At 30.4% G+C, this 17,054-nt stretch overlaps 1 protein-coding gene across 2 annotated transcripts; it reads right to left on the bottom strand.

Moving 5' to 3' along the window:
• Nucleotides 1-1,674: 1,674 nt before the first annotated feature.
• LOC127119459 (uncharacterized) lies at nucleotides 1,675-5,522 on the bottom strand. 2 transcript variants are annotated; one of them, XM_051049693.1, is made up of 10 exons: nucleotides 5,403-5,522; nucleotides 5,037-5,258; nucleotides 4,344-4,427; nucleotides 3,872-4,255; nucleotides 3,505-3,640; nucleotides 3,208-3,370; nucleotides 2,965-3,093; nucleotides 2,643-2,837; nucleotides 2,168-2,290; nucleotides 1,675-2,076 (listed from the first exon to the last, which is right to left on the bottom strand). In XM_051049693.1, exons 2-10 carry the CDS (start codon nucleotides 5,230-5,232, stop codon nucleotides 1,969-1,971), a joined length of 1,518 nt encoding a protein of 505 aa, XP_050905650.1. In that variant the 5' UTR covers nucleotides 5,233-5,258; nucleotides 5,403-5,522; the 3' UTR covers nucleotides 1,675-1,968. The 2 variants fall into 2 exon arrangements, with proteins under 2 accessions (XP_050905650.1, XP_050905651.1); XM_051049694.1 differs by lacking the exons at nucleotides 5,037-5,258; nucleotides 5,403-5,522 and adding an exon at nucleotides 4,575-4,739.
• Nucleotides 5,523-17,054: the final 11,532 nt, after the last annotated feature.

The raw sequence follows: 17,054 nt of genomic DNA, 5'->3' as shown, positions 1-17,054 counted from the left end.
TTCTTGTTATCAAGCACAGGTTGAACGAGAATAAGAGATGGATTCTCATTCGGATGCATATAATATGGATTGGAGGGATTGGTAGCAAAATCAGAGTAAGAAATCACCATTGTTGAGGTGATTCAGCAAGAAAGGAAATTGAATAACAAAAGAAAAAAGGAAGAAGATGAATCGCGGAAAAAAAAAGGTTTCAAACTGATACCATGTTAAGAATGTGTGATTGGACCTAACTCAACCCTACAAAATCGGTTGGTAGAGTGAGGGCTGCCCCCACTTATAAACTCATGTTCAGACCATATATTGTCCGATGTGGGACTCTTAACACACCCCCTCTCGCTCAGGATTGGACATCTGGAGCGTGGAAATAAATGGTGGGTGACCCGATAGCGGAAACCATAGTAGGTGGCCCACCGGATCTTAAACGAGGCTCTGATACCATGTTAACTTTGGAATATCAGAGGAGAGAAATTCATTAAAGAAAGTATATTCATTATAAAAACCTAATTACAATATACAAGTGTAATTAATATATATAGTAAACTAGGGAACTAACTAACTCCTAACTTAGCTCCTAACTTAGCTCCTAATTCAGTTACAACTATGATTAGCTAAGATTAAATAGAGTTATTATTTACATCATGTAATAGTAAATATCAACTAATATTTCAAGTTTTTATGTCACAAACCATTATGTCGGCGTCACAAAGAGATCATCATTGACAATACTTATTTAAACACCGACTTGAATCTTAACGAACTAATCTTTTGTAAATATCTTATCTCTAATCACCAAAGAACTATAACCACATTACCCAAAGTCTCGAGAACCTTTCATCTATATTTATTATTCATTATTGAATAAATATTAAGTTAAATTTGCTTATGTTAAAGAATGTGCACAGAACGACTTTCATTCTATTGACACTATTTTAATGATAATCATTTTCTTTTTAGCATCTTCACTCATCAATTAGCTTAGACAGTCTCTACATGCCCCATGAATAAAACTCTTTTCTTAGTTGAACTCAAAAGTTAAGTCTATTACTCAACTTTTTTTACCTACTCAATATGAAACTCTATTACTCAACAAGGATTATTCAATCTCCCTACAAGACTCTAATTTTGCACGAATGACAAACTCTGTGACACTACACTAGGATTCCATTATTAGTTGCTTTCAATCACTATGCACACGTTCAACAAGCAAACTAGTACATTTCACTTGTTAGTTGTTGTTGTACAATAAGAAACCACCTCCATACAAAAACTAAAACACAAAAAGGACATTTTTTAAACACAAAAAGGACATTGTTTTCAGAGCTCAACCTTTTGAATTTATGTCTCTTTACCTATGTTTCCTTACCAATAATAATGATAATGAATTTTTCATTTAAATAATGAAGCAATTGCTATAGTGTGTCTATGGACCTTCTCTGTTTTTGCAATTTAAGTAGGCGTGTGAATAAGTAGGTCCATCTTTCCTTTCTTATGTCACATGACCCCTCCTTTGACTTGTATCTGGTATGCACAGCAACTATCACAATACACAGTTTCCATCCCATCATCACACACACACACACGTTGCCTCAATAATTGCATATGACAAGATGTCCAGACCTATCAAAGATCGACACAGACACCTGGACACAACTCTGACACCGACACTAACACATGTTGGCCATTAACCGATAAACACATATTCAATCTAAAATAGCGTTGCTACATAAATTATAAACTATACTGCCACAAATTCATACTCTCTATAGTAAGAGATTCTACGCATTCAAGAGTCAGCACTACTGATTTCGTGAATGCATAGAATCTCGTAATCTTGATTGATTGCACGAAATCCAAATTCATATAAACAAAAGAGCTAGAGAGGATGGCATTGAAAATGAAAACTCATCTTGAAACTAGCATTATTAATAATTGATACCAAGATATGCAAAAGCTTTTGCCATTATAATATTATAGTGGATCTTGAGTTAGCCCTAGTTGTTGGTAATTCGAGTGGTCAATGCTATTTAATCTAATACAACATAACACTTGCTCTGGCAGCTCCTCAACTTTGTTCCCCTGAACATGAACAAATTTTATATCATAATAATTAGTAGAAGCATAAGATAAAGTTCATTTAATGTTTTTGTCATAAGAGAAAACTACATGCCTGAATTGTAAGGCCAACATCTAGAGTGCAGTTCTTTAATCTGTCCATGAATGCTTCAAACCCTTTCCTAGAGATATAGCTGAATCTATGCATATCTATATCAATCTCAAAGTAATTTTCTCCCTGCAATTATAAATAAAATAAACATAGTTATTAGAAAGAAAGTGCTACATGTGGATATTCATTGTCTTTTATGATGAAATGACACCACTTTAAATAGTGGGCCAAAGATAAAGGTACCACAATTAATCCATAAAAACCTAACCAAAGTGTTTTACAAAGTGGAAGGAGCCAACATGAAAAAATTGATGTTTATAACTCACTTGTTTTTTGAAAGTTTTTCATTTAATTTAATGATATACAAAACATAAGTACCATGGCATTAGCTTCAATATTAATTGTTCTTCATAAAGCTAGGCTGGCAAATTTATTGACAGAAAACAGTAAAGATTTACAATGAGTAGACTAGACTTACCGAGTAAAACTCGTGCTGCGGACGCGAAAGAACAGGTTTCTCATTGTAAGCCTGCATAAGCTTTCTTTCTGCTGCACTCAATTGAAGGTCTTCGATATTGCCAACACGGCCTAGAATTTTCAACCGTTCTCGAAATGGCACAATTGTATCGAGCGGAAAACCTTTTACCTTTTCAACTTCATCATCCATGAACTTCTGTCAAACGACATGGACAGATTTTATGAACAACGTAACGATCGAGAGAAAACAGAACAATATCATTTTTAGTGAGATGTATTGGTAATATCAAGCACTGGATTGAGACATGATGAATCTAACTTACTCTGATGTTTTCTTGAAAGTGTAGAGGAAGTTCCTTGGCGTAACTCTCCGAAAGTTTAAAGTACAACACAAAGCTCGTTCCTTTGCCATCGGTCTCACCTTGGAAAAGTGTGGTAGGGTAAAGCGGAATCTAAAATCGACAAAACAAAGAGTATGAGAATATGCAGCAACAATATGTACATATGTATAAATTTTTGGAAAAAAGACTAAAAAGTGTGACTAAGTTTAAGCAAATTAGGAGTACCTGAACATTAACAATAAGAATGGGTGGAAATTTAGCAGATGAACTAACAGCAGGAAGTTCAACAAACCGAGCAATATGGTCGACTTTTCGCGGAGATAAGAAAACATCTACTCCAAATGGATAATATGCAGAAAAGTTAGGAGCCAACTCCTTCTTCCTGTCCCTGTCATACAGAACAACACCTAAATCAACAATATGAATTCAAAACATATGAATTTGAGAATGTGGCTTAAACTATAGGATACCGAGTTCAATTCTTACTCATAAAAAAAGATTATATTCAGAATGTAATCTTACTTGAAATAAGTTACGCCTCGGACTTTGAAAGTTCCTGGTTCAATGTGTGACCAACAATCAAGCATCTTCTTGTCAATTGGACAAAAGGGTACTTGAGAACCTGCAATTGGTCTTTGTAGGAGTGTCTTTGAAGAAACTAAAAAGCCATAAAAAATGGCAAAAAGAAGAATCAGAATATTTATATTTACACACAACTGCAACACAATATGCATTCTCCTTAGAAAAATATAATTAACTGATTCATCTTTTAGGGATGTACTAATTGATAATAATAAATAAAAAATGCAATTCTTTCCTTCTATCTCAAGGTGAATTACAATAAGTTAGTGTAATATAAAAGAATGCTGCGTCAAGAATTCGAACTCACATAGACTAGAAACTTTGGTAGGAGTCTTTTTCCTTGAACTAGGAGAACTTGAACAAGACGATCTTCGCTTTTCAAAAGAAGGAACGGTCGATGCAAGACATGGCAAACAATTGTTAGGAAGAATGCCGCAGTTATCCAAAATTCCTTCGTCCCTATTGGAACTCGCATCAACCGAGGAAATGTCGTCAAGGAACACAACTTCGTTTACTTCAATTGCATTTCCATCTACACCAAAACTTTGAACATCTGAACTTCTAGCAGCCTCGTAAATAACCGGTTTCTGCATTTGATCAGTTGAAAGTCTATGGTTGGCACTGACAGCATCTCTAAAAGATCGAAAACTTGATACAGATCCACCTTCAATTCCGTTCAAAGATACAACATCTGCAAATAACAATCGTACTTAACAATTCAGATACACTTTCGAAAAAATGTTTTACAGTGTCAATCAATTATAGCCATTGGATCATACCATCCGGAACACTCTGGTAATCATCATCACAGTCAGAATCAAACACCATAGCTGAATCAAACCATGCCTCGTCAATAGTTCCTCCTGCCAAAAACCCAAAAGTTCATACAAAATTCAACTAGGATTTTCATCAAATAGAAACTATGCACTAAAACATGAAAAAGCCAAAATACTTAAGTAGTAAATAGTGATAGATAGATATGAACATAAGAATTCAAATAATACAATTACCCCAATTTTCTACCATGTTAATTCAGAAACCTAAAGTTTGGCCTACCCTGCTGAAAAATCAACACAAAATATTGACAATGCTAAGTGAAAAGAGAAGAAAAAAAAAATGAAATTTGCACCAATCATTGACATTAGCTTCAATTTTGCTTTACTTCAAATTTCCACAAGTAACAAACCAACTTCACCTACAATATTTCTTAAAGTCTAAACTTTCAACAACCTAAAATTTTTTTTAAAAAAATTTAAAAAAACAACTAACCAATAATCTATGTCCAGATTCATCGCGATTCTGACAAACTCGCCGTAAATTAAAACATGCAATTAAATGAATACAAATTTCAATTCCAACAAAACACAAACAACAAACTCCATTCCATAACCAAAACCAAAACCAAAACCACCAAAATCATTCATGTAAAATGCAAATAAAATAAAATAAAGAACATGAACATGAAAATGAACCTTGGAAAGTGGGATTGGAATATGAATGTTGAGGCAAACTTGGCAAATCAACTGTATTATTAATATTATTATTATTATTATTATCCAATGATGAAGAAACGTTTTTCCTGAATCCAATAGTTCTTCTTCTTTTTTTCTTGGAAGAGTTAAACATTCCTCCAACACAACCTTGTTGACTTGAAACACATGCTCCCATATTCTCTATGAACAATATTCCAGAAACTTCTCTTGCATAGAATGATAGCAAAGAAAGAAAAGAAACAACAGAGAAGCTGAAAGTGAATATAATAGAAAACACAGAGAAAAGATAAAAAAATATAATATATATAATAAAATCAAAACAGCGTTTGTGAAAGTTGAAGCCACCTTTTATTTTATTTAATCAAGTTACAAGAAAAAGCAAAACAAAAAAAAAAAGACTCCAACTTTCTCGCCCTCATCATGATAATCGAATAAATAAATAAAAAAGCTATGAGAGGAATATTAAAGCTCAGAAATATTGAAAATCGTACCTAACCGGGTTGTTCAAAGTTGAATTGTAAATTGGATATTTTGCTAATAACTTTATTTCATTTATATATTTTTGTAATTTATTTATTTATTTACTATTAATCTTTTTTTTAAAGTTGATGGTTTTTAAAATTTACTACCATTTATAGTTTAATTCTAGTTAAATGGATTAGATTAATTGAATTATGATTTTGCATGTTTCAACAATTTGAGCTTCTATTCACTGTTTTAAATAATCATTAATAAAAAGTTGGATTAAGATGGTTGTTGGTTTTTGAGTTTAAATTTAAAAACTATGTGCTCAAGTAAAATGAAATTGAGTTGAATTTTAATTTAAATTGATTTTGACTTTTGATAAATTTTCAAAATTTATTATAAAAATTGATCATTTTGTATAGTATTTTATATTTTAATATTTATTTATTTATTTTATAGAGTTTATTTGTGTGAGATTTTTTTATAGTATTACATATATTTGTAAAAATAATATATAATATTTTTTACAAAAGAATTTAAATAAAAAATTAATTTAATAAATTTTTGTAAAAAATTATTTTAATTTTTCTATAACGTTTTTTAGATATTAAATTTTAAAAAATTATTTAAATTTGAAATTTTTTTGAATAATTCTTTATAAAATATTATTTAAAAAATATTTTTTTTTGAAAAATTTACCAAATTTTGAGATTGTGTTTTACTTTTCAATAATATATATTTTTGGTAATGAATATAAAACTTATTTTTTTTTAATTTATAAAAATGAGTATTTTTTTTTTACTATTTTCAAAACAGTATTCATAAAAAATATATTTATAACTATAAAATAGAAATACTTTTGTAAATATAAAAATAAATAGCAGAACATTGTATCCGTTAAATCAACTGAATTATAATCTAAATGTTTCATTAGTTTGATTTAAAGAAAAAAAATAAAAAATAAAAAATAAAAATATTGATCTTTCTTTTAGATTTTATACATGAGAAATAAAACAAGAACACAAAAAACATTGCAAAACAGTGACGGCAGTTGTCACAGTGGGCAGCAAAACTCGACACAAAAGCGGCCCCACAGAAACGTCGACGTGTCACGATCCTATTCGCCAAACGTGTGAAATATAAAAAAGTGGCAGAGTGCAGAAATTGTGGACCAAGTTATATATTTCATTTCTACGTTACTGTAAACAATTTTGGAGTTTATCTAACGTCGTTTCACGCACTTATGTAAAGTTATATGTAGTCAATCCAAATGTTTGTGAGTTTGAATCGATAAAAACTCTGTGCATTTTGATATTGACATTTCCTGCATTCATATGATGTTTATTATTGACGTTGTGGGTCCTTTAAAGATGTGATTTTAATGATACCTCTTGGATTTGTGAATCAGGTTTTAGATCTGTTTTAAGTCAGTGTTTTTTTCTTCTTTTAGTCAGTATTTTTTTTAATATAAATTAGACATTGCTTCAACATGCATGAGGTCTTGAGATTTAATTTAACATTACTGTGTGTTTAAAGTTAGATTTGAATCCACTATATCGGATTAACAGGAAATAAACTCTAGCAAATGTTATTGAATTTATTGAGGTTATTTATTATTAAATATGAAATTTTTTAAATTTTCTTAACTAATTAACTCTTTATGAGCTAGGATCTATTGTTGTTTAGTTTGTAAAACTGAGTTAATCGTGATTATAATGGAGGTGTATAAATAAGTTTTTTATTGGTTAAATGATTTTTTAATTAAATATTAAGTATCTGAAATCTGATTGATAGAGACAAAAATGTGGATTTTAACAATTGATCTATAATAGATAGGGATTAGGATTATCTATATTAGATGACTATATCTATTATGTAATCACATAATTAGATACAAAACTGACAATTCCATAATTTGCTCTATTAAGAATTATGATAATTTATTTACTAAAAATATCGTAAAAGAAGTGTTAACTTTTAAATAGGGTTTATTTCATATGTGATGGTAGAGTTGTAGTGAAAGTAATTTTGTTTTATCTATAATTTTGAGAATTTTGTTTTGATTCTTGTAATAGGATGATTATTAACCATCTGAATCCAATTAACAACGATATAATATAGCGCTTGCATGGGTAATTTTTTCCCTTTTTTTTTTTTGGTTCCACTTTGAATTTTGTTTATATTCGTGTTCAACAAGTGGTAACGTGATGTAATTGTTAAAATTGTGTGGTGATTAAACAATTTTGATAATTTTTTATTGACTTATCAACTTCAATTTCAATTGATATTTCAATATCAATTAATATTTCAAATTCAATTGATATGTTACACATTATGTAATTTTTTGGGATTGAACAAGGTTTGTTATTGATATATTATATGGCATATTGATGCAATTTTGAGAATTAACTCAATTTTAATTTCAATTGATATATTATAGAGTATACTATTATAATTGAACGATTATTATCATAATTGAATTTTATATTCATTGAAGCCATATACTTAGTATAGATATAAATATTATTACGACACAATACATCTCCAAATTTATATTGTTTTTATTTATATTATCTTGGACATTTTATTAAATAAATATTTATTTGTATGATTTTGTGATACATTTGTTATGTCGAATATTTTAAAATATTATGTAATATTCTCTATAATATTGAGATTGATATTGTTGGAGACAAAATTCATTGGGAATGCTAAATTGTTTAAATTCATGATTTTTTTACAAGAGAATTTTGATTTCTATGCAAAAAATTCTATAACTAATTGTGTGTGACTACCACCAAAGTGAGATCACTCATTTTAATTTATAAAAGGCTCTTTGTAGTTTAAAGAATGGTTTTAAGTCATTACTATGATTGTCTTCTCAAAGGTGGACAATTGTATGTAGAGATTGTGGTTGATTAAGGATATAACTATTTGATATGTTTGGATCCAAGGATTTATTTATCTAAAGAAGATAAATTTTTAAACTCAATGTATGCTCACTGAGTAGTTTATTCTTGAAATTTGTAGATGAAGTTGTTGGAAGTGTTTTGGTTTAGAGAATTTATCTATCTAAAGGAGATAGATTTTCGAATTCAATGTATGATCATTAAGTAACTCATCTGAGGTTCTGACCTTGGTTGTAGCCTGAGTTTTGCGCATTCCACCCAAAGGGGATTGCATGATAATGTTGACTTATGTGCGATAACTTATGTTCATTGAAGTTATATCTTGCATTTATTATTTGTTTTAATGCATTCACGTTTTGTCTCAACAATGACCTTCTCTATAAATAATTATTTTGCTTTTATTGAGATCATGAAATGGGTATTGTTATTGATCCTAAAAATTATCCGGAAGTTATTACTTATTCTCAATCTAACATTTGGACAGATGCAATGCATGATGAAATGAAATCCGGGGTAAATAATGATGTTTGGGAACTAGTGGAGTTACGAAGAAACTGTAAGGCAATTGACTGCAAGTGGATATTTAAAACAAAGAAGGACTCAAAAGGTAAAATTGAGAGGTTTAAGGTAAGAATTGTGGCTAAGGGATTAAAAAAAAGGATTGATTTTAATGAATTTTTTTCTCCTATTTCCACTAAAGACCCATTTAGAATCGTTACGGCCCTTGTAGCACATTTTGACTCAGAGTTGCACCAGACAGGTGTTAAAATTGCTTTTTTGAATGGTGATCTTAATGAGGAGGTGTACATGAAACAATCTGATGTTTTTGTGTCAAGTGGTAATGAATATTTAGTTTGTAAATTGAGAAAATCTATTTACGGTTTGAAACATGCTTCTAGACAATGGTACTCGAAATTTGTTGATGTGGTGACTTCATTGGGTTTTGAAGAAAATAAAGTTGATCAATGCATCTATCTTAAGGTCAGTGGGAGAAAAATTCATTTTTATCGTGTTATATGTTGATGATATTTTGCTTGCCAGTGGTGATCTTGGTCTACTCATGAGACCAAACTTATGCTAACCAGGTTCTTTGATATGAAAGATCTTGGTGAAACATCCTTTGTGTTGGGATTTGAAACCCATAAAGATAGATCTAAGAATTTGAAATTGAAGTATTTGACAGTCGTCGATCTTGTAAAGAAAAATGACATTGTTGTTGAGTACATTGGTACTGATTTCATGTTGGCTGACCCCTAACTAAGGGACTTAGGCCCATTGTGTTAAAAAATCATATTGAGAGCATGTGCATTATGATTTCTTTTGATGTACTTGGTTAGTGGGAGTTCGGTCTTTATGCCATTTTCTTATCATGTTGTATTTTATTCTGGACACTTTAAGTGTTGATTGTCAAGTACTTTCTATTTTGTGCAATTGATATTACAATGAATATTGTTATTACTATTTGTCATTGTTTATTTATATGTCAGTTGTTAAAATTGGGACTCAGTGTCATTGGGACCACCGTGCCTATGGACGACACTAGTTTGGAGTTCGAGGCATGGTTATAATTTTGAGCTCGACATCTTCAGGACCACTATACTGGTGGTCGATACCATATTGAAGTTGATGCATGATTTTAAGCTCGACGTTGTCATGAGCATTGTGCTAGTAATCGGTGCCATATTGGAGTTGAGGCATTATGGTTTGTAAAACCCTACAATTTATTTGTCTTTAATGCATCTGAGAGAAACTGTTAAGGACTGACAAAGAAAATAACAGTTGGTTGTAGGACTATATTGGTATGTTATTTTCTTGCCACACTCCACACTAATGACTAGTTGTCGGAGTCCGTAGTATTTGTAATCATAGAAGGTTTTATGTCAATGAATGATATAATGATCGTTGTGATTCAATACTGCATGATTTTTGTTGGATGGAGTCATATTCAGACACTACAACTGGAATCATGCATTTCTTTAAAATGCGTTCAAATTTTAAGAAATTAGTCATTAACCCGAGAGTCATTTTCAAAATGTGTTTTAAAAATAAAATCACACCGTTGATTTTTCCCGAGTGGGAGAATGTTAGATTTATCTAACTTTTTATAGACTACAATCAATTGTTGTTTAGTTTGTGAAAAACAAGTTAATAGTGATTCTGATGGGGTGCATAAATAAACCTTTTTATTGGTTAAATGATATTTTTAATTAAAGGTTGAGTATCTGAAATCTGATTGGTGTAGGAAAAAGTGTGAGCTTTAATCATGGACCCATAATGGGTTGGGACTAGGGTTATATATATATATATATATATATATATATATATATATATATATATATATATATATATATATATATATATATATATATATATATATATATATATATATATATATATATATATATATATATATATATATATATATATATATATATATATATATATATATATATATAATATATGTAATCACATAATCAGAAACAAAATCAACGGTTCCATAACTTACTCCATTAAGAGTTGTGAACGGAAACCCTTATTCTGAATCAAGGTGACAAGAATAGTAATCCTTATTTCCAAATCATGTCTATACCAAATAATTATTGATGTTCTAATTTCCGCTTACATTCTTGCATTCATATGATGTTTATGTATAGTACTATTTTTTTTCTTTCAAATTATTAACGTTGTGGGTCCTTTAAAGATGTGCTTTTAATGATACCTCTTAGATTTGTGAATCAGGGTTTATATTTGTTTTAAGTCAGTGTTTTTGTCTTCTTTTAGTGAGTTTTTTTTTAAATATAAATCAAATATATCCTTTATAAGCAACAGAGTCTTAGAGATTTAATTTATCACTACTGCATGTTCAAAGTTAGATTCGAGTTCACTATATCTGGTTAAGAGGGAAGAAACACCGGCAAATATTATTGAGTTTATTGAGATTATTTTTACTAAATATGGAATTTCTTAAACTTTTTTGATTAATTAATTGGGACAGGTTTTAAAATTTCATTAATCTTCATTGGTTTTACTTATGGGAAACTCTATCAGTGTATTTTTGTATTTTAATAACAATTTTTTTTGTTTTTAAGTTCTAAGATATTCTCACTTTCTTTTATATATGGCAAACTGCCTTACTTTTATTTTTTTTTCTTTTTAAATATTTTCAAACGAGTCAATCCAATTAACACAGTTTGGTTGATAATCGTCGATGGTTGAACATTTATTATTTTTTTTGTATATAAAGATATATTAATATTTATTAAATTATTTTATTCTTTAAAATAATAATAAAATTGTATAATATCATCAAAATTAATAAAAATATCTAATTTTTATAATTAAAATGCAAAAGAATTTAATTGAAATACACTGATAGTATAAAAGGATTTTATACCGCCAATTAATCTTTGACGTTGGATATTAAAATAAATTTGAATTTTATTTTAAAAATCTATAAAGTAATACAAACGGGTGATGGTGATGAATTGATAGTGTAAAATATTTTACACTGATAGTGCATAGTAATTAATCTCATTGCAAAATTAATTATATATATATATATATATATATATATATATATATATATATATATATATATATATATATATATATATATATATATATATATATATATATATATATATATATATATATATAATAATAAACTAATAAAATAATAATAAGCTAAATTATTAAAATTACAAATATTTTACTTAATAAATGATTTATGCTACAAAAAGACAATAACTTTTTATACAAATGTAGGAGTGTCGTACCTTGATTTTCTTAATATAAGTATGTCATTTCATTTTTCATGCGTAGGATCAATATCACATTCAGTCTTACTCCTTCTATTATCTTTTATAAATAAATTTTGATTTTTAAATTTATTAATTAAATAATATATTTATATTATATATAAATTAGCTACATCAATTATTTAATAAATTTAAAAAAAAAAATTTATTTATAATCAAGAATAAAGGGAATATATAAACGAAGGTCTCTAAATAGTCACTAAACACATTTCTTTTTATTCTTATAATTCTTTTTTCCAATTCTCAAACATGTATGTTGATGCTTTGGTGTATTTTCGAAAGAATAAAGAGTCACTAAGCATTTTCTTAAAGGCTGATTGAAATTTGAAATAAATGAATTCTTAAGTGTTAGTTTAAACATATAGATGATGGGTCAAGAAAGGTAAGAAAAATAAAATTCTGTTGTCCATATTTATAACTAAAAGAAGAGAATCCATATGGTACAATATTATATGGTGGAGAGCTTGTGTTCAGAATGATTTAGATGTAACATGTATGTTTAGTACTACTAAAACAGAAGTTGCTAGAGTAGAAGAAGACAAAACTATTTTGTTTGTGTTGTGGTGTAAAAGTTATCTAATAAGTATTTTGATTTATGTTAATGCATGTCATATTAGTTTATGTGATATTGTGTCGTAACTTATATTTTATTTAAGAGATTAATTACTATACACTGTCAGTGTAAAAAGTTTTACAGCGTCAGTTCATCACCATCACCCGTTTGTATTATTTTATAGATTTTTAAAATAAAAGTCAAACTTCTTTTAATATCCAATGTCTATAATTAAGTGATGGTGTAAAACCCTTTTACACAGACAGTGTATTTCAATTAATCTCTTTATTTAATCTTAATTTTCAACACTACTAAAAAAAATTATACATGATTTTTAAAAAATTTATAGTTTAAATGTATTTTTGGTATGTTTTTTAATTTTTAATCTCTTTATTTTAAAAATCAGTTTTTTAATCCCTCCACTTTACTACATTTGAGATTTTCATAGTTTGCCTCAAAATTTTATGTCATTTTTAATTAATATTAATTGTTTTTTATTTTATAAATTATTAATAATTTTTTAATTTTTATTTTAATATATTATTAGAGTAATTTAAATATGAAAATTATTGAAAAGAAATATATGGATCAAAAGTCCATTAGATACACCAATAATCTAATAGGTTCATTATCACTCTATTCCACTTAACCAACAATTTTTTTTATCCAAATACCCCTAATTTTCAAAAAAAATCTTTAAATAACCCTGATTTCAAAAAAAAATTCAACCTACCCTACTTTTAAGAAAAAGCATCAGACCAATTGGCGTCAATTCCTAAAGTTAGAGAGGAGGCGCCAATTGGATTGGCTACATCACATGGTGCTGTCAATCCAATTGGCGCCCATGTGTTAGTTTGTAGAGGAGGTCGCTAATTGGTCTGGCGCCTCAGTGTAAAATGCAATTTTTTTGTTATAAATAGAGGTGTTGTGTGAATCATTTTCCCACATCTCATTTCATCATTTTGCAAACATGTTTGGTGTTCGTTGTCGCTATGGAAATGTGGTTTATTCGAGAGACAAACTTCTGATGTTGATGCTTTTTTGGAACATCACTAGTTTCGATCAACTGAAGAGGGAGCTGGTTTGTTGGTTAGATGAAAAAATATCAGAAGGGGGAAAATTAGAAGTATTGAGAGACTAGACAATATATTTGGTTGGGTGCGAGTCAAAACTGATAAGGATGCTAGAGAAATGATGTTTGGACGAGATGACACTAGTTTGATTGTTGTAATCAGTTAGAAATGTTCTGCTTTAAGTTTGCTTATGTTGTAGTGATGTTTGTTGTTAACCTTGTTGTAACAAAAAGTTAACGATATATAAAAATCCAAGGTTACAAAAATTAAAAGGAGATACTATCTTATGATGCAGATGTTGCTCCTCGATTGGGACAATTGTTCTTATTGTGTCCTGGTTGACGACATATACTATATAGTCTTATCATTTTATCAGTCGTATCCATTTAGGTTCTAATACGCGTGTTGTTTGGCCGTCCTTTTTTCTTTCTTCGCATCTCTTCGTTGTGCCAAACTGTATCACCTTCATATGGAGGCCAGTATTCCTCCATTGGTAGCACTGAAAAGCTTTTTTTATACACATTCATGACGGTAATGTCCTTGTAAACATCAAATAGATGACTGTAAGCGTCCTGGCGAGTATGTGTGCATGCCACAATGACATGGGAACAAGGAATACGGAAGGCCTGGAACTTTCCACGGTCGCACCAACTTCTGTTTAGTTTGACAGCGTAGGATAAATTTGGTCTCCCCTCATTGTGATCCATTGTTTCATGTACGCTGAAATTTTGGCTATGACGGTCAAACACTATTACCGCGTATGTGCTAGCTTTGATACTTTCCTCTTTCATCACTTTCATACAACATTCACTGAATATTTGACCCGACATTAACACTACACCCCCTTTTTCACCTCTGGTTACGAAGGTAGAAGCCAACCTATAATAGGTTGATCTGACCAAAGCGGTTATTGGGAGATTTCTAATGCCTTTGAATACGTCCTTCATGTATTCCACAAGGTTTGTTATCATGTGTCCCATCGACAACCTCCGCCAAATGCCCTTGTCCACTGCTCTACTGGTATGTTATCCACCCATCTTCCTCCAGGTGCATTAGACAGTCTAATTTCATCACGGTAATATTGAAATGACGACTGAGTTAGAACATACCCAACATTCACCACTTTTTTGCGAAGGTTCTTATCTTTGATTGCACAAATGAAGTTTTGTGCAATATATCTAATGCAATAGACATGGGTAGAAGGAGGATCATGCCATTCATTGTCATGGTTATTGTAAATTTTTTTACCAAAATAACCCAAATTTTCAAGAAAATTTCTAAAATAACTCCGTTTTCAAAAAAAATCCCAAAGTACCTCACTTTTAGGAGGAGACGCCAATCCAATTGGCGACTCCTCTTAAAAATAGAGTGGAGGCGCCAATTGGATTGGCTAGGACACATGGTGCAACCAATTCAATTGGCGCCCATGTGTATTTTTCCAAAGGAGGCGCCAATTGGATTGGCACCTCAGTGTAAAATGATTTTTTTTGTTATAAATAGAGGTGTTGTGTGAATCATTTTTCTACATTTCATTTCATCATTTGGCAATCATGTTTGGTGTTCGTTGCCGATACGGAAAGGTGATTTATGCGAGAGACAAACTTCATATGCTGATGTTCTTATGGAATATCACTACTTTCGATCAACTGAAGAGGGAGCTGGTACGTTGGTTAGATAGGAAAATACCAGAAGGGGAAAAAATTAGAAGTATTGAGAGACTCGATAGTATCTTTGGTTGGGTGCGAATGAAAACTGATAAAGATGATAAGGAAATGATGTTCGGTCGAGATGACATCACCTTGATTGTTGTAATCAGTTAGGAATATTCTGTTTTCAGTTAGCTTATTTTGTAGTGATGTTTGTTGTGAACCTTGTTGTAACAAAAACTTTATGATATATAATAATTAAAGGTTACAAAAATACAATGTTACAAAAAGATTATGACCCAGATGATGCTCTTCGATTGGGACAGTTGTTCTTGTTGTGTCCTGGTTGACGACAGATACTACATAATCTTATCATTTTATCTGTCGAATCCATTTATGTCCTGATACGTGTGTTGTTTGGCCTTCCTTTTTTCTTTCTACGCATCTCGTCGTTATGCCAAACTATGTCACCTTCGTATGGAGGCCAGTATTCCTCCATTGGCAGCACCGAGAAGCTTTTATTATATACATTCATGATGGTGATGACCTTGTACACATCAGATAAATAGTTGTAAGTGTCTTGACGAGTATATGCGCATGCTGCAATGACATGGGAGCAAGGAATGCGGAAGGCCTGGAATTTTCCACAGTCGCACCAACTTCTGTTTAGTTTAACAACATAGGCTAAATTTGGTCTCCCCTTGTTATGGTCCATTGTTTCCTGGACGCTGAAATTTTTCCTATGACGATCAAAAACTATTATAGAGTGTGTGCTAGCTTTGATGCTCTCCTCTTTCATGGCTTTTGTAACACCCCGATAATAATAAAATAATTATTTAAATTTAGTTAATAATTTACTTATTAATTTAATTAAATAATTGGAAATTTTATTATTATTATTTTGGATTATTATTATTATTATTTGGAAAATATATATATGTTGGAAATAAGAGAAAGAATCCCATTTGGTAAAAAGAAAGTTTCACGTGAAAACAGAGAAACGATCGTAAAAGAGGAAAAGGGCAAAGAGACAGAGTAAGGGCTGAAGGTTGAAGAGAGAAAAGCTTGGAGCTCAAAGATTTGCCGGATTAATCAGGTAAGGGGGGTTTATCGTCGATTAATGGGTATTATGGCTTAGAGTATGAGCATATGTCCGTTGTGAAGTGTTGTTGATGCTGCATTGCTAGATGATTAGCGTGCATAGCATAGCCTGTGGGGCTGTAGCTAATTCCCATGGTGAGGAATTAGTGAGTGAATTATTGTGGAATTGTTGTTGATGTTTGCATGCTAGATGATTAGTGTGCATAGTCTAGCCTTCGGGGCTGTAGCTAATTCCCATGGTGAGGAATTAGTGAGTGAGTCATTAGATCTCAAATGAGTGGGACTAGTGAGCTTAGTAGCCGTATCTGAATTTGATCGGTGAGCTTGAACTATATGTTCAAGAATAGTCGGTACCGCATGTGTGGAGTCTCATTGCATAATGTATGTCTGGCGTATAATATGAATGGATGTATTCCAATATTATACGTGTGT

The sequence above is a fragment of the Lathyrus oleraceus genome, chromosome 2 (assembly GCF_024323335.1).
Source record: "Lathyrus oleraceus cultivar Zhongwan6 chromosome 2, CAAS_Psat_ZW6_1.0, whole genome shotgun sequence".
Taxonomy (NCBI): domain Eukaryota; kingdom Viridiplantae; phylum Streptophyta; class Magnoliopsida; order Fabales; family Fabaceae; genus Lathyrus; species Lathyrus oleraceus.
This window is presented reverse-complemented; position numbering and strand designations above follow the sequence as displayed.